At 35.6% G+C, this 24,713-nt stretch overlaps 1 protein-coding gene across 6 annotated transcripts in view; it reads left to right on the top strand.

Moving 5' to 3' along the window:
* The window catches only part of LOC122796606 (ubiquitin thioesterase otulin-like), a 1,420,501-nt gene that overhangs the window by 806,648 nt on the left and 589,140 nt on the right, over positions 1-24,713 (top strand). For all 6 annotated transcript variants that reach the window (XM_044065214.1, XM_044065210.1, XM_044065212.1 and 3 more), the window contains one exon: positions 7,961-8,287. In XM_044065214.1, the coding sequence (XP_043921149.1) occupies positions 7,961-8,287 (327 nt within the window). The remainder of the gene's footprint in view (positions 1-7,960; positions 8,288-24,713) is intronic.

Below are 24,713 nucleotides of genomic sequence, written 5' to 3' on the forward strand. Positions count from 1 at the left end.
CACAACTGTACTTTTTAAAACTCTTTTATGTTTTTTTTTTCCAAAACAGGTTTATTGTTTTAACATACAAGAGAAATATCATAACAATTTTATACAAGTAATTAAAAATAGATATGATTATAACATTCAACAAAACAACTAAAGTATTTACAAAGACATCCACTACAATCAGATCAATTAATTAAACTAAAATACCATGCTATTGAAATTAGGATTTTTTTAACAAATTTTGTAAATTATCCCATACAATATAATAAGATGTTTTTCTAGTTGTTCTTGACCTAATTGTGTTTATTTCCATATGGCACACTATATTCATAACATTTTTAAATTCATTGAACCGAAGGAGGTGTATCTGAAATCCAATTTCTGGTTATTATTTTCCTAGCCACTGCTAGAATAGACCACAACAAGGGAAGCTTAACCTTTTTAACACTTTGAGGTACAGGTGTGTTGAATAATATAAGAGATTTAGAAATAATGAAATTATCTGTAAAAAGAGCCTGCAAAAATTCATTAATTGACTTCCAGTATTCTTTCAATTTTATACAGTCATAAAACATATGAGCCCAGTCAGCATTAATTTCTACATTACATCTCTTACATAGATTATCTTTATTATTTATTTTATTCATCATCAAAGGTGTATAAAAAGATCTATGTAAAAATTTCCATGTACAAAGTCTCCAGACAATGGAAGACGTAGTTCTATAGGCAGATTCCAATATATATTGTTTATCTTGTTGATTTGGTGGGTCCCCATTAATAGAAGTGAAATAATTCCAGTATGTATCTACACTGTAAAAAGTTTCTTGTCTGATAATTTTATGTATGTATGAAAGTTTACCTTTATCAGAAACTTTATGTTGTAAATTTAATATCAAGTAATCAATCAGTGTTGGAATAGATTCTTTAACTGTTATAGACATTAGATCTATTTTATTAATGAGATGTTGTCTAAAGGTCTGAACCTCTAACCAGCAAGTTTCTCTTAGATCAAATTCTTGTTTTAAGAAATCTAGATATTATCAGATATCAACTGATACCAGTACTTTAGATCATTATCTATAGCTAAATGAGTTCCTTCAGAAGTAGATGACAAAAGCATTCCCTGAGTATACATTATAGGGAATATAATAAAATTCCATTCCCTATACTTAGGGTGCATGAATATAAAGTTACGATAGCTAATAATAATATTTAATGGGTAACAAACCATATGTTTAGGTGTAATAGGTGAAGTACAAAATTCCTTTAGTAACCATAACATGGAGTTATTTACAATCATATTTTTATGTGTTAAGGAGATTTTCATGAAGTGCATACTAATTAGCTCCCAATAATCTTTCCATTTTTTGACATATGAGTCATCTATTAATAAAGTAATAACTTTTACAATAGAAGAGATAGTATATAAATTAAAGTCTGGAAAAGAAATACCCCCGTGAGACCAGCTATTAGTATGTTTCTTTAATGCAATCCTAGGTCTATTAGGTGCCCATAGGAAATTTAACATTAGTGTATTCAGTTTCTTGAGAATTATTTTTGTAGGTGGAAGTATTATTGATTGTATTAAGTATAAAATCTTGGGGAATATTATCATTTTAATAATTGTAAGTCTCTCCTCCATAGTAAAAACATATTATTCCAGGTATTAAAAAGATTTTGTATATTAAGAAAACAGGTATTATAATTATTATATATAATAGATTTAATATCTTTAGATAGTATTATACCTAAATAAGTTATCTGACCTGAATTGGGTACATATTTAGTAAAATCACTAATGAGAATATTTTTTCGTGTATATATAGGTAGTATTTTAGTTTTTCTTCATTGAATATTAAACCAGAAATACTTTTAAAATTCATCATTTTATCAAATAGAGACTGCATAGAAGAATTAGATCCTGCTGATGTAATTAGAACATCATCTGCAAAAATTGAATTTTGGATGTTGTATTTTCATCTATTTCAAAACCCTCTATGTCAGTACTGTTTCTGATCAAATTAACCCAAGGCTCCATTACTAAAGTGAATAATAGTGGAGAAAGTGGACATCCTTGTTTTGTACCTTTAAAAATGGGTATTTTTTGTGAAACATATGTTCCTACCTTAATATAAGCCAATGTTCCTTTGTATAAATGCTCAATTAGATTTACAAATGCATCTGAGAAGTTTGTGCACTTCAGTAAGGTAAACAGATAGTCCCAACTTACTGAATCAAATGCTGAACTTATATCAAGACTAATAAGTGTTAAATCTTTCTTTTTCCTATTTGCAAAGTCAATTAATGTTAAAGTTCTTCTTATAATATCAAAAGTATTTCTATTTACAATGAAGCCTGTCTGATCTATATCTATAATGCCGGGGATGATTGTCTTCAATCTATCAGCAAAAATACTCATAAACATTTTATAATCAACATTAAGTAATGAGATGGGCCGATATGAAGTACATCTAGTTGGATCTTTATTAGGTTTTAAAATTGGCGAAATAAATGTATATTGCCAAGATGGGGGGGTTATTAACTCAGTTTGGGCCAAAATAAAAACCTTATGTATTAATGAATATGTACTTTTAGAAAGGATTTTATATATCTCTGGTATAATACCATCATTACTCGGTGCTTTGTTTGATTTAAGCTTATTTATTTGTGTAGTAACCTCTGTATATGAAATACTTTTGTCCAATAGTTTAATCTGTTGTTTATTAAGCTTTTTATTCATGTTTGTGGTTATAAACTCCTTTATTTTATCTTTAGGTTCCATGTTAATGTTATTATGGTTAATTTTGTGAAAGTGATTTCTAAATTCATCTAGTATTTCTGGTATACTAGAAACATTCTTCTTTTTCCTTAGAGAAAAGATTTCTTTGATATGGTTTTGTTTATTCAACCTTTTTGTTTTATTTTTAAGTCTATGTAAGTATTTGGGGCTTATTGAATAAGACAAAAACTTGTATTTCTCTAAAGTTATTTTAACTTTATGAGTTAAAATTTCTTTGTATTTCTCATTTAGTTTGTTTATTTCTTCAATAACTTTCTTGTCCATACTATTTTCTTTATTATTATGTTTATGAGTCTAATTTACTTTGAATATCTAACAATTCCTTATCCCAAGATTTCCTTTTATTATTATACCATCTGATACTTTGTCCATATAGATATGATTTTAAGGCATCCCAAACATAGACAATGGAGACTTCAGGAGTATTATTTATGTCTAAAAATGTTTTACTTCTGAAAGTATATATTCTTTATAGTCTTTTAGTTGAGTTAAGTATGCTGGTATCCTTTTGATCTGAACATTATGAGTATTTTTATCATGAATTCAAAAACAATTGAATTATGATCAGATATAGGACATGAAATGATTTTGGAATTAATTAAATCTGTTACCATCTGGTTAGAAATAAAGACCCTATCTATTTTTGAATAAATTTTGTATCTGTTAGAAAAAAAGGTGTATGGTAATGATTTTGAATATATCTGATTATTAATATCATTCAAATGATAAGAATTAGCAAAATCATTTTAATGTTTTGCATTAGATGTAATTCTTCTTTTTCCTATAGTGGTAGTATCACTTTCATGTAGTATACAATTAAAGTCACCAGCTAAAATAATATCTCCTATAGAGAATGATATGATCTTATCAAGATGATGTTTGACTGTATTAATACCAATTCCAGGTATCCAATATACATTAATTAAAGTGTAAGTCTTCCCATTAATTTGTATTGTAACCATACAAAACATTCCTTTGTCATCCTGATAAGGCTTAATGGTTTTAGGAATGGGCATACTTTTATTCCATAAAATAGCCACTCCTCTTTTTTTTTCTGAGTGTGCTCTGAACTAACCAATACTGTATATTTGTTTGTGGCTAGTTTATCAATATCAAGAGATGGGTTTCTTGCAGGAAGACTAAGTTGGCCTTATGTAAATTAATGTATCTTATTAGGCTTGCCCTTTTACACGGATTATTCAATCCATTAATGTTTAAAGAAATTCCTTTTAAAGATGTCATTTGGCATTTTTAAAACTTAAGAATCTTATGATCAAAATAACAAATAACAACATAAGTAATGTTACATCTCCTCCTTTAGGTGTACCTTTAAATATAGCTGTATTTATTGAATCTCTTATGGGATTTTGTATAGGATTCAATTTTGTTTGTAGTGACAATGAGTGTACAAAATATATTGTGGATGTCAAAACTGTATACATATAACAATGAACAAATGAAAATAATGTAAGGATTAAACCTTGCATCCAGCCTGGAGTTAAAAACTCCAACTTAGAGTAGTATTTACCACTCAAGTTAACCCCCTACCCTAAGTAGCAGTACCTCAGCTACCACCTTATCAATTTAATACTGGTTATATTTAACTTAACAGCTTTCAATTCAATTATCTAGCAAGACAAGACTACACATTTGATAAAACAGCATCATATAAACTAAAATAAACTTTTTTTTTTTTTTTAAACTATTCATACTACTATATACATCTATGTAATATAATACACTTGTATTCAAATAGCATTCAAATAATCTTGATATTAGGAACCAAGAGGAGAGAGAGAAATAAAAGACGTGAAAGAGGGAGAGTGAGTGAAAGAGAGAGAGGGAAAAAAAAAAAAAAAAAAAGGAAGGCATATTTAGATATTAATTTATTCAAAGTATGTAAAAATAAGTTCTAACATTCATTTAAATCAAAAACTTTGGCTAATATGGTTCAGACATTACATATATTAAGATGCATCTATTTTCTGTCATGTAAATGCAGTCAACAGCTTCCAAAAAAAAACCTTAAATTGCTTGTATATGAGCATTTTACTCATGCTCATTATTGTCAATAGAATAAAATATTATATTTATAGAAATTGTTATAAATCATACTGCATAGTTATGCAAATTCTCAGAAACACTTGCATTATTGTAAAAAAAAGCCATCTGTATCTTGTATGTCTGTACTACTGCTTTAAAATATATCACATGACAATTTCTTCCAGAATAGAATTATAAAGTTATTTATGCTTGTCAATCAGATGAATTAAATGAGTTATAGTAATGTATATGTTTGGAACATAAGTTTTTAACACAGATTAGTATGCTGCAGTCAAGTAGATTTTCAAAAACACTTGAGTAAATGTTTCATTTTCTGTGCCTTCTAAAATAAGACATTTACTTACTACAAGAAACTGCATCATTTAAAATCATTATAACTGACATATTTTATGAATTATAACATAGATATTTAAGTAATTATATAAAATAACTCACATTTAAATGTTAAAGAGTTCATTTTCCTTCACATAGTCGCATTTGCATCAGTTCTACTTCCTGGTAGAGTGTTCTTCCTGAATCTGCGATGAGTCAGTGTGATATCTGGGTCAAAGGTCAAATTGACTGCTTTCAGCTTCTCTGTGAGAATTCTGAGAGTTGAAGCTTTTAAAACAACTTGAGGACACTGTTCATGAGGTAGCCCACATCCCAGATTGTCTCCCTTAACATTTTGGCGGGAAACTTGTTAAAAACTAGTGACAAACATTCATTTAGCAGTGTAAATGCATCTAAACATGACAAAACCTTTGCGATGTATTTTACAGGTTATTACAGCCTCTATGTAAGTGAAATTAAGCCCAAAGTTATTAATAAGTAATAAAACTCAATATTTTTGTCCCAACTCAATTTTTATGCAAATCTTATTATTTACTGTGTCTATATGATCAAAAGCATTTCTATATATTAATATGAAAAAAAAATAAAGAGAAAGAATAAAGAAAAGAAAAGAGAGTAGAAAATAAAAGAGTGTAAAGCAGAAATAAAAAATGTAAGAGAAAGCTATAAGAAGTATATACAATGGAATATTACTTACTGTTTATATTAATAGAGTTAAAAATAAAACATATTATTTACTATTATTTAGTTCTAATTATTATTAGTTAAAGCATGACAGATTATTTACAAACAAGCATAAGCAGTATAATCAAGAAAGTATAATTAGGAATAGCATTTGAAGAACATATAAACTTTTTACAAGGAATAAATATGTTATTATTCTATTAATCATATTTTCATTACTCTTCTCTCCCTGCCCTCCCCCACCCTTTACCCACTACATAATCTAAATAGAATGTCATTGTTTAAGCAAAGAAAAGGAGAAAAAAAAGAGAAAAAAAATGTATCAAATTACTGACCTTACTTCTCTTTTTCAGAAAGAGAAACAAATTGAATAATAGCTTGTTATTAGTTCCTCAGATATTTTGACTGGTTATGAAACAAAACATTTCTTTGCACACAGAGAATAACTTTGATTAAATCTTTTTCAGAATATTTGTGGCTTTCTGGAAATGCAGGAACTATATTTAAAAAGATTAATAAAGAAGTAAAATGATGAGAGAAAAAAAAGAAAAAAAAACATAGAATAAATCATTTGTTTTTTAGTCTCTTCTTCTTCTCTGAAGTCTTCCACAAAGTTTCAGTTGCCAGTCTCTTTAATGAAGGACTAGCCCATTCCATTTCCTCTATTTTATCCAAAATCCTATTTTTTTTGATAAACAGTAAAGCAGAGTCTAAGTCATCAAAAATTTTAGGACCATCAGGAAGGAAGATTTTTAGCTTGGCAGGAAACAGAAGGTATGTTTTAAACTGTGCTTTTTAAAGCTCCCTTATTAGTGGCAGAAAAACTTTTCTTTTAGCTATTACCAAGGAAGAATAGTCATTGTCAAAACGCACAGTTGTCTCATTAATCTTAACAGGAGCTTTAGCCCAAGCAGATTTAAGAACCATCTCTTTATCAAAAGATGATAGAAATCTAACTATAACTGATCTAGGATAGTTTTTGTTAGAGTTAGTATTAGCTATAGATCTATGTGCTCTTCGATACCAAAAGAGAATGCTTCTGGTAAGTCTAAAGTTTTAGGGAGCCATGTTGTTAAAAAAGAAGTAATATTGTTACCTTCAATATTTTCTGGCAGTCCAAAAATCCTAATGTTATTGCGCCTAGATCTATTTTTCAGGTCATCCAGCTTTGTTTGTAAATGTGTATTTTGTTTCAGCAGAAACTCAATGTTGATTTCCTCTTCTTGGATTCTATTTTCCATGTCATTCACAGCTTCTTCTATGCCTGTCATCTGGATCTTCTGTTGTTTCAGGTCTATATGTAACAAGTCTATTTGTTTTGTAGTTTTTTCTATGAAGGTATCTATTTTAGTATCCATTTTATCCATCTTAGCAGTAAGTTGCTGGATTATAGTTATCAGAGACTGAAGTTCTTTCTTGATGCTGGAGTCTTGAGAATTTGTATTACTGGAACTCATTTCAGACTGATAAACTGACAGGAAAATTTCCAAAGTGATTTCTGACAGGAATATTGTTAAAATTTCCTTTCTTTTTTAGATATAGTTCAAGAACTATATAAAACAAACATATTTAGAAAGAAAATTACTTCAAAAATTAATTTTTTAAGAATTAATTCCTGTCAGTGTAATGAAATTGGTGGAGCTGAAGAAATCTGCTGCTATCCTGTGTTCATCCTTGGCCACGCCCCCCTCTTTTATGTTTTGTTCAGGAAAGTGTTTCCAATTATATACCATCCTTCTGGGATACCATCTTTCTGTCTCCACTTAGTTTTCACCTTGTATTTTCAAATTGTGTACTGTTGTCATAGATGTACTTTTAAAGATAGCAACTAAATGGATTCTGCAGATTCAGTAAAAAAAATAAATATGTAATATTCTATTTAGTTTTCTTATGTTTGAGACTGTACATTTTAGCCTTTGGTAAATGCTGTGCATAATTTTTGTCACCCTTCTCTTAACTGCCCCTTTCCCACTAAGCTACACACTATAAATATGGTCTTGGTACCAATATACACAAAGAAATAATACTTGTTTTTGTAAATTATTAATGTATGTGTATATATCCTAATCATTTTTGTTTTCTTTTTTCAAGTTCTGCAGACATTGTAGATGTTAGACAAGAACATAATGTAGGAATGGATGTAGCTGGACTGGATGCCACTGTGAATAAGGATGAAGGAAGTGCAGATGAGATGTTGGTGGAAAAACAATCTGATGATGAGCAGGCTCCTGATCCAGTATTGGATTTACAAATGACCAATAAAGACCAACATATGGCGACAGAGGAATTGGCTGCCAGTAAGGATGATAAAACCCATCTTTCTAGTAATTATTCAAAGAAATGCCAAGAAAATCCTGAAGAATACAACATGATAAATTCTTTACAAAATAAGGAAGAAGTGTTGCCTGATAAAGACAGGTATGATTTTGATAGTTGTCTTAATTTTTAGACTGGGTGATTACTTTATTGCATATGGTGGTATTGTACCACCATAAAAATACAGATATCAAGTGTGTGTGTGTGTGTGTGTGTGTGTATGTGTGTGCGCACGTGCAGGTGCACCACTTTCTTTGTCATGTATGTATATACGGGTCTACTTCACCCTGTCGAAGGCTGACAGTATTGAAGCTGATATTGTCGGCACCAAAATGTCGAAAGTGAAAGTCATTGCGCGTGTAAACAGAAATCTCCGTAAGGGGAGATTTCCGTTTACTCAAGTGTAGTGCGATCTCGGAGTTGGTATATTTAAGTAGCCAGGTGTATGGGGGGTGCAGGGGCCTTGCCCCCCTGCATAGAGCAATTTGTATTGTGTTTGGGTGTGTTTTTTTTTTTTTTTTATTTGTGTGTATGTTCGATGTTTGGAGGTTTCGACATTTTCATGTCGATTATTGCACTGTCGACAATTTGAGTTTTCGACAGCGTAATATAAATGCTGTATATACTGAGAGAGAGAGAGTAAACTGTAGTAAGTAATAGAAACTTTTATTCGCCAGGTTGGTTAGCCTTTCTTGCCATGCATGAACATGCCCTCTTCTTTAGAAGCAGAGTATTCCATTTGCCTTTCCACTCTGTAAGAATTTGGTCATTGTGTTCCTGCCTCAGTAAAGTAAAGAAAAATATGCTTCTGTTGGGGGAGGTGAAGGAGAAGGAAGGAAAATGTTAAAATGAAGCGACTCTTGTTTTTCATTTTTTTCTTTATTTTTTCCACATTGGTTGTCATAGATAATACTTTTGTTGCTGCTGTCACTTCTTGTGGGGACGACTACTGTTTCTGTTTTGTAATAAGCACCATTACATCAAGCAACAGAAGTCTGAATGGGCTGTTTCACTTCTTTTAGTGATTTCTGCTATATTGCTTTACTTAAAAGCAGAGTTGTGCTGTTAAGCTGTGGGATATTATGTAGTGACAGTATTTTACTTCATGGTATATTTAGTACTAGGTTTTGTACCATTAACTAGTGAGCTTTGTTTGCCTTGCTTATGGTAACTTCTGTAGCAGCCATGAACACATCAGCACCACAGTACTTTGTAGTGCCACTCTTACCAGATTCAGAAAGAACACCCATAGGCACAGTGTTACATACAGAATTGTTACTTTATAACTAGGTTGGGAGTTCAGTACTCTTACTTTTCAAAGTTGCCAGCTAGGGCTTACTGACGACATTTGATATATATCTGGATCACAGATAAACTACTCTTATTTGGTGGGTAGCTGATAGCAGTTTCTTTTTTCAAAGTTATGTTTAGCATACTAATCGTGCTTACTTTAGACATGTTTCTTTTAGTGTTTTTGTCATTATGGTTAGGCTGCCCTAGTCACATATTATTTACATTCTAATCTAACATCTCATTCTCCTTGATAGTTCCTCCTGGTTCCATGACCCTGTGACCACAACATCTGTCTTACACAGATTTCATCTTAAGGCAGACTAGTACACACTTCTCTGATTTTATCTGATATTCAAATACATCTCTGTTTGTTGTGATTTATTTTCCTTGTACATGACATTCTAGATAACTTGAACTAAATGCTGGCTGTTTTTTCCCTGTCTTAAATTAGCGCTGCTTCTGTTGTGTATTTGAGAAGGACATTTACATTATGGGTGACTTTTGCCATCTAAATTTTCACGCAAATGCATAAATAAGCATGATCGACCCCCCCACACACACACATTCCTCCAGTGTCAGAGATCTGCCATTAGTGTAAGTATCCAAGCTTTATCCCAATTTGTTTTTTTTTCTCACTTGTATTTTTATAAATGGTTCTTTTTGCTTGCAGGCAAGAAATGTACTTTTTTCCTGCTTGCTAGGCATTGTTGGTTGTTAATGCAGTGAATTCCAGAATCAGTAACTGATTAGCCCCGACTAAGGTCTCGTATAGTCCAGAGATTGAATAGCTGCATTGTGGAATCTCTGTTGTTTCATTAAAAGGTGTCACATCACAACTCATCTGTTCCACGAAAAGAACCAAGGCTGATCAGACACCTACTGTTGTTATGAGTACCTAACACTGCTGTTTTGTTTTACATTTGAGCCTATTACAAAACTCATTTGAAGTGCCATTAATGTTATGGAAAGCTATATAGATTAATTAACATCAAGAAAAACAACGCACTGTGCCTCTGGAAGTATTTTTTTAGTGATCAGAACAAAAAAGAACTTGGTGCTCATTCCTTTGGATGAAGTCACACTACTTATTCACTACTAAGCACTTTCTTTTTAACTTTTAGAGCTTCATGAAACTGGTAATTGATAAAAAAAAGAAACCCATTTTAAACTTCAGAAAAAATAATATGATAAAAAAAAAATCACATGATGATATCTGTGCAGCATAGTAGTATTGTATAAATCCCCCCGTTCCTAAAGAAATAGAAATTGTGAATATGTGAACAATAAGTGCAAACTGCAGTATACATCAAACACTCAACACAATTAATAATCAGAATTTGTTTTATTAACACATTTAAAGTCAATGGCTTTATTTCTTGGCATTTGAACCTTTCAGAGTTCTGCATTGTATTAATTTTGCATGACTGAATTATTTTATATATTTTCTGGCATTGTTTTCTGTTTCTCATCTGTCCTGAAACTGTTTTTCCCTCAGTCCCACCCTATTCTTGTGGTCGTGTTATAGTTGGTGGCTTTGCAGTTGCCCGCCCCTACTGTAAATTTGATCTGGGACACCCCTCCCTGTCTAGTGTTCACTCTACTTAATAGAGAGAGAACATTTGAGAAGGCCAACCCACTTAGGTTCTTATCCTTTAATTATCTTCTGCTCCTCCTCCTCTCTCCTTGCACTTTACTAACAAAAAAAATTGCACTTTATTCATCTGCTTTTATTGTATTCCTACTTTACTTTATTTTGCTTTTGCCTTTTCTTAAAAGTGCTCAATTGTATTTATTCTGCTGCATTTATTACTGCTTGGTAGTAGCCTGATTAAATTGTAACTGTTATTCTAAGCCTTTTGGTTTAAGCATTGGGCTTCAAACCAGTTGTTTTACATTAAGAAGGTTTGTGGTCTGCAGTCTTGTGGGAGGAGAGGCTAGAATCTGCCCTTCTGATCTGGGAATTTCTATTTAAAGGCTTATTGTGCCTGCTTATTTGAACTGTTTCTTTCTGAAATTGGTGCGGCTTGTTTGCTGTAGCATAGACTAGATTCAGGCCTGCTTAACCTAGTTTTGTTTGTATAACCTGAGCACTAATCCAGGCCATCTTTTTTGGAGAAGGTTCCTCTCCACCCTAATGGCAGGGGTGTGCAGTTAGAACTTGTCTAATTGAAGACTGCTGGAACAGGGTTCCGTTTTGAGCTTTTTTACTGATTAATTGGGTAATTTGTTTAAATCAGTTTGTGCGTTTTCTATTGTTGTATATAAAAAAATTGCACTGTATTCATCTGCTTGTACTGTATTTGTACTTCTTCCTACTTTATTACTTTATTTTGTTTTTGCTGCCTGTTTTTAAAAGTACTTAATTACATTTATTCTTCTGCATTTATTACTGCTTGTTAGTAGCCTGATTAAATTGTAACCATTATTCTAAGCCTTTGGTTTAAGCACTTGGGCTTCAGACCAGTTGTTTTACATTAAGAAGGTTTGTGGTCTGCACTGTTGTTGCAGGACTGGTAACTTACACCCTTCTAAGTTGGAAGTTGCTGATTGAAGGCTTACTGTCTGTTATTCTAAAAGTGTATTAGTTCTGGTTTAAGCACTTGGGCTTTGGGCTAGTTATTGTACATTAAGAAGGTGTGGTCTGCACTCTTGTGGGAGGAGACGGTAGATTCTGTCCTTCTGAGCCTGGAGTTTCTGGTTGAAGGCTTATTGTGCCTGCTTATTTGAACTCTTTCTTTCTGAAATTGGTACGCCTTATTTGCTGTAGCATAGACTAGATTTAGACCTGCTAAATCTAGCTTTATTTGTATAACTTGAGCACCAATCCAGGTCATCTTTTTGTGGAGAAGGTTCCTCTGCACCCTAGTGGCAGGAGTGTGCAGTTAGAACTTGTCTGAATGAAGACTGCTTGCTATTTGCTACTGTTATATTAAAAAAAGTGCACTTTCTGCATCACCGCTTAGCTAGGGTTAAACTATTCCTGGCGCCATAAAGTCTGCTCTTCATATTTTCCCTTAGAACTAGCCATTTGTTTAGTTTTAGCACTCAAATCTGTTTCTTTGAGCTCAGAACTTGTTCAGAACTTGTAAGCACTAAATAAGCTACAAATTACTACAGCACTCAACTTTCCCCGCTTGTCTAGAGGAAAACAGGTTTTAGACTTAATAAGGCATGTCTAAGGGTCAGCTCCCAGTGTTTTCTCCTGTCTACCTGATGAATCTGGGCATCTTGGGGCAATGCAGCAATTGCCTCATTTACACAGACAACCCTCTCCTCCTACCACCCAACACTAAAACCTGTGAGAGATGGACTTATATAGCCAAACTGGTGGCAAAGCTCTCTTCACCCAAGACTGGACTAGACAGTCAAGAGGAGAAGGTAAACACTTGCACCACACCACACTCATCACATAGTCCCTCAAAACCTACACCACCAAATCACACACATAGAAACACAAAACACACACCTAGATTCACTGAGTCTCTCAATAAAAATCTGCTCAATCAATAGAGACCTCCAAAGCAGAAACTCAAGCAACCTCCACACCCCAACACAACCCAAATGACACATAGCCCACAAACTCAGTCAACCACAGCCCATAAGGCTTAACAACTTACCCAGCACTCTAGTCATAGTTGTCTCTGTAGTCAGGCACACTGATGTTCCACTCACTAGGGTAAACAAGGAGAAAGTTACTTTCAGCTGCCTGTCGGGTGCCAGAATCCGCCACATAATGCACGCACTGAGTTCACTTCACAACAAGTAAAAATATGACTCTGTCATTGTCCATGTTGGTGTGAAAGACCTGAGACTTACCCCCCTGGACTACATGCAAAGAGACATGGAGGAGCTCTCCAATCTTGTAGCCCAGGCAGGTATGACCCTAGCCCTGAGTAGCATCCTGCCATCACCCAGAATGATACCACAGTACAAGGACAAAATGATTGACTTCAACAATTGGCTAAGCTTCTGGTGTCATTCTAAGGGAATCTAGTATCTGTCTGCCTGGGTTGGCATGGTCAACAGACCACTGTGCTTTGCCATAGATGGCCTGCACCTGTCGTCCTTGGGATTCTGGATACTGGCTAAGGCTCTTGCCAACCCTATAGTGCCTTTTTAGGGCAAGGTTCAAATGACAAACTCACCACCTTAACAGGTACAAGCTAGCAAAATCTGAGGGTAATGCTACTCAATGCTAGAAGTCTGAACCTCAAAATGCACTCACTCGAGTCACTCCTTAAAATGGAGAACATCAACATCTGTGCAGTGACGGAGACCTGGTTCAAGGCTGCAGATAGCACCCCTGCATTACCAGGCCATAATTCATACCACACCTTTTGTCCACCTAACCTGGACCGAAACACTAAAGGCGGAGGCGTGTCCATATTTATTAAGGATATCCACACCTCCAGACTAGTTGCTCAGCACAATGCATCCGAGGTTATCCAAGTGCAACTAACTCTGGGCAAGACCGCAATCCAAATTGTAGGTTGCTACATATCCTCCACCATGCCCCAGGATTCCAACCCCTCATTTCCTGGTGCACTGGAAAATATTAGGGTACAACCCAACACCCTAATAATGGGAGATTTCAACTACCCCACCATTAACTGGGAAAACTACTACTGATGTACCAACTCTTTTGCTCAACATTTTCTGGTATTCATAGATTCCAATGCCTTGGATCAAGTTATCTACACCCCCACCAGGGCCAGCAATATCCTAGACCTGGTCATTGCCAACATGGGCGACCGGTGTTCCACACCAGAGGTCAATTCATCGTTGGTCATATCCGACCACAAGCTAATCACCCTAGACATCCACATGCCGCCCCCTCCCCCATTAGGCAAACCACCGTAAAAAATGTCTCCAAAGCCAACTTCACTCTTCTCAAGACAGAAGTAGCAAACTTCACGACACCTATGCAGACAGACAATAGAGGTACGACTGTTATATCCTACACAAATGGACTTTATAAGCACTTACACAAGTGCATGGATTGTGCTATCCCTAACAGAACCAAGACGCTATCATCTAAAAAAAGGAAGCCAATCTGGTGGTGCCTTGCCATAAACAAACTCTACAACAGAAGAAAGAAACTGTTGCAAAAAAGAGTAAAATCCCATGCTTGGAGGAACTCCCTGGTCAGCCTCAGTAAGAAGCTGAGATCCCTCATAAAATCCTCCAAAGCTAGTTATGAAAACAAAATTGCCACTGATTCTAAAGACAACCACAAAGCATTCTATAGGTATGTCAAGAATCTCAAAGGCAAAACTCAGAGCTGCTCTGAGTTAGAGCGCAATGGCACTAAATATACAGAACCAACTGATATTGCCAACATCCTGGCAGATAGGTTCAGTGCTAACTTTACCCCCCTTTCATCCCCTAAAGGGCCCATCTCTATTCCGGAAGAATGCAAAGTTCCTGTAATCACGGCTGCACAGGTAAAAACCACACTCTCCAAAGCCAAGAACACAGCATCCATGAGACCTGACAAAATCCCAGGCTGCGTTCTACACGAACTACAGAACGAACTGGCACCCCACTTAAGTACCATGTTCAATCATAGCCTGACCTCAGGCTTTGTGCCCACTGAATGGAGCACAGCGACGGTTATCCCGCTCCACAAAGAGGGAGCCACCACTGGCCCCGGGTACTACCACTCCATTAGTCTGACAAGCCTGGTCTGCAAGGCCATGGAACCATGTCATCATGAAATCTTTAAACAAAGATATTGGTAATTTCCAAACTCTGGACCCCATCCAGTTCGTGTTTGTAAAAGGCACACTATGTCTTCTAAACGTGATAGACTTCATTGAAGCAGTCAGCAAAGCCGTAGACGAGGGAAAGGTGGTTCACACAGCCTGTCTAGATCTCGCCAAGGCTTTCGACACCATCCCCCACTCTGGAATTATAGATAAACTCACTAAACTAGGTATAAATCCCAATGTCACAAGATGGGTTGCCAACTGGCTCACTGACAGAACCCACACTGTGAAAGTCGCAGACTCCAAATCCGATTTCAGACCAGTGACAAGTGGAGTACCACAGGGTTCAGTCCTGGGTCCTCTCCTGTTTGGTATCTACTTCTCTGAAGTACAGGCTAACACAGAAGGTCTTTGGCTAATGAAGTTCGCAGATGACTGCAAACTAGGAGCCATAACTGAAACTCCTAATGATGTGGGCATACTACAAAAGGGCCTCACTGAGACAGATGCCTGTTTTCAAAGCCATGGCCTTAAGCTCAATGCCAAAAAGTGCATTGTCATCCCCTTTGATAAAAACTCTGTACCCATGAACTACCACATAGGCGGTAGTCTACTTAACACCAAAAGTATGATGAGACCTTGGAATACAGGTGGACAGTAGTCTCTCCTTTGATAATCATATCGCCACAGTAGCCAGGAAATCATTTTGTGTGGCACACATCACAAAAGGTTTCTCATCCAAGAAAAAAGAGGTCATTGTTCCCCTCTACCCGTCACTCATTAGACCCATTATAGAGTACAACACCCCTTTTGGTATGTACCTCACAAGACATCTACAACAACTGGAAAGACCGCAGAAATGCCTCACAAAGAGGATTACTGGCCTCAGACAGATGCCCTATGCAGACTGTCTAAAAAAAAAAAATCCAGCTTTACTCCATTGCATATCAGCTACTCAGAGGCGATCTCTGCCTAACATACAAAGCTATGTCAAACCCAGAGCTGTTGGACATACTCCACTTAAAGAAATCCCAGTCCCTCCGAGCTACATGCTCTAGGGACCTAAACCTTGTTACCACAATAAAAAGAACATGCTGGAGGGAAAGATTCCTGTCCCAGAGACTTCCTATACTCTGAAACAAACTACCTATCTATATCAAACAAAGCTCCTCATTAGCACTTAAGAAAAATCTTGATGATTGGATGGGAGATAGGAAATTCACCCCGGGCATCACTTCTGTGGCTTTGCTCGTCAGGGGCACAGGAAAATAATTTTCTTGGGTGGCGAAAGCCAGGGTACCTTTTTGACCAGGCTTATATAGGCCATAGGGCCAGTAGCCTAATACCTACCTATGAGCTTATACTTATTTGCGGCATTTAGCAAAATCCTACAGTAATATTCAATCGGTTTTAATTTATTTTCCAGATCAACCACTCTAAAATCTAATGTCACTTCAAAAAAATCCTACAGTAATATTCAATCAGTTTCAATTTATTTTCCAGATCAACCACTCTAAAATCTGATGTCACTTCAAAAAAATAAATAAATCAGTCTGTGTAAACCTTGCCATTGCCTAAACACTGCATTTTTTCTTCAAGTTATAATTTTTATTGTTGATTAACAAGTTTTTCCTACATGAAAAGCACAGCAGTTTTTGCATTCTACAACTTAAATGAAGTCTGATACACAAGTAAATTGACCAAAGGGGTAAGAAACTTTTGCAGGGTTCACTGCAGTAGTATGGGCTGTTGTACAGGATGTACAACACACTGTATACACTGCATTAGCCACAAGTGGTTGTGAAGTTAATTTGGTTAGAATGAAAAGCATTGTTCAGTGAAAAAATTAGACTTTCTCAAGGAGGTTCTTCAGGTGTAGTGTTTTTCATTTGAACAAACAAAGAACTTTCACCCACCACTGCTCCAGTTCTTATGGGCAGTAAGAATCTTGCATTGGCCTTTTATAATGCCACTTTTTTAAACATGAAATGTTTTAAAATCTGTGGAAACTGTGCATTTTTGTCTATTAAAAATTGATTGGTTTAGGATTGACATTAGGCTTAATACAAGAGGAAGAGTAGTTCATAAGAGAATCTGAGGGGCCCTTGGATAATTGAAGTCAAAGGATTTGCCCTAAAGGTTATGTTAGTGAAGCATAGAGAGAAGTGTAATATTTATGTGTCCCACTGAATATGCTTCAGTGGAGAACCAACAGGGGGCAGTTAATGGTCAACTTTCGCTCGTCTGGTCAGGATAAAACAGACAAGCATTCGTGGTTCTGTTCCAGCAGCTTTATTATGTACAACCACATCAGGATTGAGACTCAATAACTTTAACTGAGAAAAACTTGTAAACAAACTAGCTGTCACATTCATACATGCTCACTTTCTGGCTGCACTCTCAAAATGGCACTGAAGTTTAGCACATGCTTGCTATTTATATGCATGTGCTGTCCTTGAAATGCCTTTTAAAGGTACAGTGCACACTATTCTACATCCTTCCTCTTTGAGAAACGAGTCATGCAATATTGACATTAATTTGCATGCAATTGATACAAATAATTGTTTGACATGCAGTTATACAGAACTAAGTGCATATACACAGTTATGTCCAGGTTGCTGTGTATTTTGCACTAAGTCTGGAAATGCAACCAAATTGTGTGACATAAAATTAGAATTAGGTCTAGCAGCTGGGACTGTCTCTGCTTAATGTTCAACTCTGGGGACATCAGGAATATCATCAGGAATGGAAGTAGAAGTTAAGACACGTTCTGCAACAGGAACATTGTTTGAATTGCTCTGAGAACTAGAGTCTGTATCACATGAAGAATGCTGCAATATTGATTCTGATACAGGAAGATGATGTCTGAGATTTCTCCTGTACTCCTCACCCTCAGATCTACAAAGTAGGATCTCTGCTTGGCACATATACTTGTTACTTGACCAATCCGGTCGAACTTTTTCACCGTCCGGTCGAACTTTTTCACCGTTTGTATCCTGTCTCTCCTTTTTTCAATGGATGATAAAGTCTGCTCAATTTATCATAGTTGGACTTCTGGAAAGAAAACTTTCTGTGTAGTTGGAGTTTGATTGTTCTGTTGTTCTTTGGAGTTTGATTGTTCTGTTGTTCTTTGCTTTAGGCCTCAGCAAACTGGAACTGATAGGCAATGTTGTTCTGGTGTACCTAGATAGAAGTCACTGAGCAGGCAAGCCAAGTATATCGTCATGGGGTATGTTTCTGAAAATTCAAAAAAACATTGGTATTAGCAGGTTTTGACTTCTCTTGTAATTGCTTTGCACTCTGTGCTGCATGCTCGGCTAGTCCATTTGACTGTGGGTATTCTGGACTACTACTAACATGTACAAAATCCCATTCTTTTGCAAATTTCTGAAACAACGGATTAGTAAATTGGGTATCGTTGTCAGAAATAACTGTGTGTGGAGTACCATGGACTGAGAAATGAGGTTTCAACTTAGTGATAACAGCAATGGACGTTAGATTAAGAAGTAAATCAATCTCTAACCAGTTTAAATAAGAATCTACCAACACTAAGTATTGCTGATTGTTCCACTCGAATATATCAGTGGCTACTGTTGACCAAGGTAGCTCAGGAACTTGACTTAGCTGAAGTGGTTGTTTTTGCAAATGTGGTTTAGTACTAGTGCATATTGAACAAGAAGAAAGCACTTTATCAATATGTTTTGCTAGAGAAAGCCATAATACTAGTCATCTCACCCTTCTTTTGGTAGATTCAGAACCTGGGTAACCATGATGCAAAATCTGGATATTTTCAGTGTAAGGAAGCAGGAACAATAATTTTAGGACCTTAGAAAATAATGTCATCTTCCATCATGTGTAAGGAAAACAAGTTTCCACATCAGGTGGTACACTAGATTGCTTTGACGGCCATCCAGCATTAATGTAGTAATTGAGCTTTTGCAAAATGGGATCAGTCTTTGTATGATATCTAAGCTCATCGGGTCTCATGGCAGAAAAATTGCCCACGTCCTTGACATCAAAGTCAAAATTGTTTGCATGAAGCTGTTCTATTGCATTTCTGGACGATCTGGATAGGGTGTCAGCCAGATAAAGAAGTTTGCTTTTTGTATAAACCGTTTTGAAGTTGTACTTTTGCAATGTGAACATCATTCTTTGTAATCTCACTGGAGCTGAATGCATAGGCTTCTTTAAAACAATGACTAGAGGTTGGTGATTAGTCTCAATCTGAATAGCTCGACCATAAATGTAGTCATGAAACTTTGAACATGCAAATACTGTTGCCAAAAGTTCTTTCTCAGTTTGAGCATATTGTATTTCAGTTTGGGTAAGAGATCTAGATGCATAGGCTACTGGTCTGCATTCTTGAAGAATAACTGCGCCAAGAGCAAAATTTGAAGCATCACAGGAAATAGTGACTGGTTTATTGACATCATAGTATCTTAAAGTTGGTGAGGTGGTAATTTTCTGATGAATTTCTTCAAATACTTTCTGGTGCTGTTCCAACCAAGACCATGTAACATTTTTGCATGTCAGCTCTCTCAAAGGCGTTGTCAACTCACTGAAGTCTAGTATAAACTTGCCTAGATAGTTGACCATACCAAGAAAACATTGTAGAGCTTGAACATTATCTGGTGCTGGCATCTCTAGAATGGCTGCTTGCTTGGACGGGTCTGGTCGCAAGCCAGTACTAGTAAAGAAATAACCCATGTATGCAACTTTCGGTAATCTGAATTTGCACTTCACAGCATTAAGCTTCAAGTTCACTTCACGCGCTCTGTCTAGAATTCTTATAAATTTTCTGTCATGCTCTGCTTCACCATTGCCTCCAACCAATAAATCATCTACTATTATGGCACAAGGATAACTCAAAAAAATTTGCTCCATTGCACGCTGAAAGACTTCACTTGCAGAATTTATTCCAAATGGTATCCTGAGGAATTTATATCTTCCAAGTGGGGTACTGAAAGTAGTCAGTAGTGAAGATTTGCGATCAAGCATCACTTGCCAAAATGAACTTTTTGCATCCAAGACAGAAAAAACAGTGGCATTTGGTATCAGGGCTGTGACTTCTCAAATTTGCTCGTAGATGATGTAGTCTCTTTAATGCTTTGTTTAAATCTCTTGAGTCAATACATATTCTGATTTTGTCTGAGCCTTTTGTGTGGGCTGCTACTATGGACAGCACCCATTCAGTTGGTTCTGCGACAGGACAAATTACACCTTGCTGCACCATTTTATCCAGTTGAGCTTTGCTTTATCGTGCATAGCATCAGAACTTTTCTTGCCAGTCTGGCCACTGAACTGACTTCTAGGTCTAACTTTATAGAGTACACAACTGGAAGTTTGTGTAACTTGTCATCGAAAACATCAGCATACTCTCAGAAAATAGCTTCAGTAAAATTGGAACTAGGATATGTGCTTATATAATGAAGTTCTTTGGTAAAGAAAACCAAATGTATTCTCAAACCGTCTCTGAGACCCAACAATGACTGCACAAGTCATGAAACTACATAGAATAGTAAGCTGTAGCAGTTCCTAGCCAAATAACATGAAAGCACTACTGAGCCTTCAGTTTGAATTTCTTCACCACCAGAAGCAGCAAGTTTCACACAACTAGACACATTAAGTTGCTCACCGGCTCTCCCCTTAGCAAAAGTGTTTGCTGACATGACATTACACTTTGAACCAATGTCGACTTTGAGCTCAGTGGTTTTACCACTGATCTGGACAGTACAAAACACTTCATTCTTTGCCAGTAAATTTACTGCATCAACCTTTTCACCAACTACTGACACCATCTACGTAGAAAGTAGAATTGCAATTCTCTATATGATCCACTTGCTTTTTTAAGTGACCCTTCTTTATAACGGTGTGAGGTTTACTTGATTTGCAGTACTTTTTAAAATGGTTCCATTTTTTACACTTGTGGCATTGCTGACCAAATGCTAAGCATTTTTCTCTTTTAGACTTATGATTGGCACCACAACTGCGACAGTTAACAATAAAGCTTGGTTTGGGTTTTGCTGACTCACCCTTCTACTGTACTGTGCATGTTCTTTTCTTAGAACATGTTGGAAAACTACAGGTTTTACCTGCCACACTCGCAGGGGTTACAGCTGCCATGTGCTTAGACCTGCTTCATGTTTTATGCTGTCTACATTTGCTCTGGAGCCTGCTAAAACCATGCTCTCATCACCTGCAAGCATACTTGTGTGCCTTTCTGTAATTTCATGGATTTGACAAATCTCAGTAGCTTTGCTCAGTGTTAAGTCACTGTCACGAAGCAAAATCTTTCTCACTGCAGCCCTATTATTATTATCGCATACAAGCCTGTCGTTTATTGACTCATCTTTTAAGTCACCAAACCTACTCGTTTTAGCTTTGTTTCTCTGGTCAGTAATATAAGCTGCAAAAGTTTCTACTGGCCTTTGATCTCTTGTGTAAAACAAATGCCTCTGTAATGTAACATTTGTCTGGGAGTTACACATTTCCCTGAATTTGCGCTTCAGACACTCAAGATCTTCCCTTGATTCAGTCTGTACAACATTATGTCTGTTTTCCCCTTTTCCTTCATATACTGCTGATGAATACACAAATGAATGCTTTGTTTCAGTGGCCTCTGACCTAGCTAGGTTTAGCAAAATTAATACCCTGGTGCATGCATCTTTGTCAGAGTTAGCTGCTTGTATAAAAATATCATACTCTTGCTCAGATATCCTGCAGTTCTCTGCATTGTTCTGATCAAGTACAAATGGTGATGGTGTTCGAAAACCAAAACACATTGTAGTCCAAGTCCACTTTTAACTGTAAGAACATGCACACTTGCACATATGCCTGAAATTTATGCCAGTATTTGTAACTATGCCCAATAGCACAACAAGCCTCTAAATAACTGAACTTTGCGAAATAAGTCTGTCAGGCAGAATAATACTCTTAAAATGACTGAACTGTAAGAAATCACCTCTTATCAGTGTTAGAAACATTACAAAATAACTGCATTGTGTGAATAAACTGGGCAGAAGAAGCTCAGAGTAAAAACATTTCAAAGTAATTGCACTTTGCGAATAAACAGTACACAGCACACTGAAACTTTCCCAAAAGGGTAGTACTTTGCTAAATAACTCTTTACAGTGCAATAAACTCTCTGTAATAGCAGCATTTTGTGAATAGACACACCCAGCACAAGAAACTTTTCAAAATGACTGTATTTTGACTGCACTTTCCGAAATAATTGTACAAATAAACTCTTCGGAATAAATGCACAGTAATAAGCACACACTGTAAGCACTTTTACAAACTTTGAGTACTTTGAATACCTCTAGTTATGCCCTTAGTAGCTTCAGTCAATGCAAAATAGTAGTTTAAGCCAAAACATAGCAGTTTGCAAAAAACATGCAGTTGCCTTGCTTTATTTATGCTTAATGTGCCCTTTTTGACCTTATTATATTTGTTTTGTTCATTTAATGTTTTTTCATGCCCATTATACTTTTTCTTGTGCTCATTTTTCTCTAAGCATGCCCGTTTTACTTTAAACATGCTCGTTTTGCATTTCTGAGCAATTCCAAACCCTTTATGTGCTTTTCTGATAATCATGTTATCAAATATCATAATTTTAAACATTTTATTTAATTAATAAACCATTCGTGCCTCTAGCTTGTTTAATAATGCGGTTTGTGCCCTTGCAGTGCTCCGTTCTATCTTTTTTTATAAATTAAAAACGTTCATGCAAGTTTTCATTACATTTGGTTCGTTTCTGGCCCTTTTTTGTGCTCTGTTGTCTTGGTTTACTTTCCCTGTTAACGCTGCGCCTCATAGCTCTGAAAAGCAGTCTTGGGAATCCTGGTTCTGACACCATGTCGCTTGTCTAGTTAGGATAAAACAGATGAGTATTCATGAGTTCTATTCAAGCAGCTTTATTATGTACAAACACATCAGGATTGAGGCTCAATAACTAACTTAGATAAACTTGTAAACAAACTAGCTGTCACATTCATACATGCTCACACTCTGAAATAACACTGAAGCTAGCACGTGCTCTTCTTGAAACGCTTCTTAAAGGAACAACACACACACACTATTCTTCAGTCAACCATATGATGAGTATTATTATTATTATTATTATTATTATTATTATTATTATTGACATTTGTTTACCGTGAAAGTCCACTGGGCCAGAGCAAGCCCGTTTTCAGTGGAGGCCCGGGGAGAAAATGTCCAATACAAATAATTTAAATACAGTATTACAATGTAACACAACACAAAAAGCAAAAATCCAGAATATCAGTAGGAACAACTTATAGTGAGCAAGTTCTACCATATTCATGTAGTCAAACGCTACAGATTCTGTGTCATAAGCAATTGCTTAATAAGTCTGAAAAACAATCTGCTGTGCTTGTTACTTGTATTGTTGGTTCTGGACAGTCAGGGTATTGTAATGCAGTTTCTACAGATAAAAGATTTTATATTTAAAAACGTGGCACTATAGGGTAACCTGAAAAGTAAATTGGGCTTCAGGTGTATTACCAACAGAGACCCTGCTAAGTGTCACAGCTGAGCCTGGACTCAACAAAGCCATTCATTTTAAAACATTAGTTGTGTTGTGTGTTACACTTTTTTTAAACATTGTTCTGAGCTTTACATTTTCTCATCCTTTTGTAAATTATTTTTTAAAGTACATGTTGCGTGGATGTCACCATATGATTTTATGTACATATGCATGTGTGTGTATGTGTATATATATATATATATATATATATATATATATATATATGTATATACACTTACATATACTACCCCTTTCCCCATTTTCCAGATTGGGTTGGAGTGTCACATATATTTATACATATATGAATATTTATAGTATATGTAGTGTGTATAAAGACACACACACACACACACACACTAACCGTGTTTGACTTTTTTCTAAAGCTTAAATGTCTGTCTCACACACACACACACACACACACACACACACACACACACACACACACACACACACTTTGACCTATTTTTCTAAAGCTTATTTAAGTGTCTTTTTTCATAAAGTATCGGTCTGATGAGGTTCTACAAGACAGATTGAAGGTTCTTACTATTAAATAAAATTTTGTGACCTTATTCAAAGGAATAAGCTTCAGGTGTTCTTTGTTCTACAGTTTACTTTTCACAGCATTGGTGCTTGGGACCAGTATTACAACTTTTTTCTTTACGATCTTCTTTAAGATGAAAGTACTTAGCGATAGGGGAGTCCTTAGTATAGACAAGAGTGAATTTTCATATTGTAAGTCTGTTAATTTAAAAAAAAAACATTGTTTCTTACATCAGTCAAGTCTCTGGAAATGCCAAGTAGGCTGTTTTAATTAGAAAAGCATTCTATATACAGAGCAGTATTTTAGTATGCATTCCATTATGGGATGCTTACCCATATTTAGCATTTTAATGATTAGGGTATATTTTAGTTAATAGTATGGTGGTTCACTTGACAAGGAGGTCTTCAGTTTCATTAGTGACCGAGCTAATGACATCATTTG

The sequence above is a fragment of the Protopterus annectens genome, chromosome 3.part0, assembly GCF_019279795.1.
Source record: "Protopterus annectens isolate FY-2018-M chromosome 3.part0, PAN1.0, whole genome shotgun sequence".
Lineage (NCBI taxonomy): Eukaryota > Metazoa > Chordata > Ceratodontiformes > Protopteridae > Protopterus > Protopterus annectens.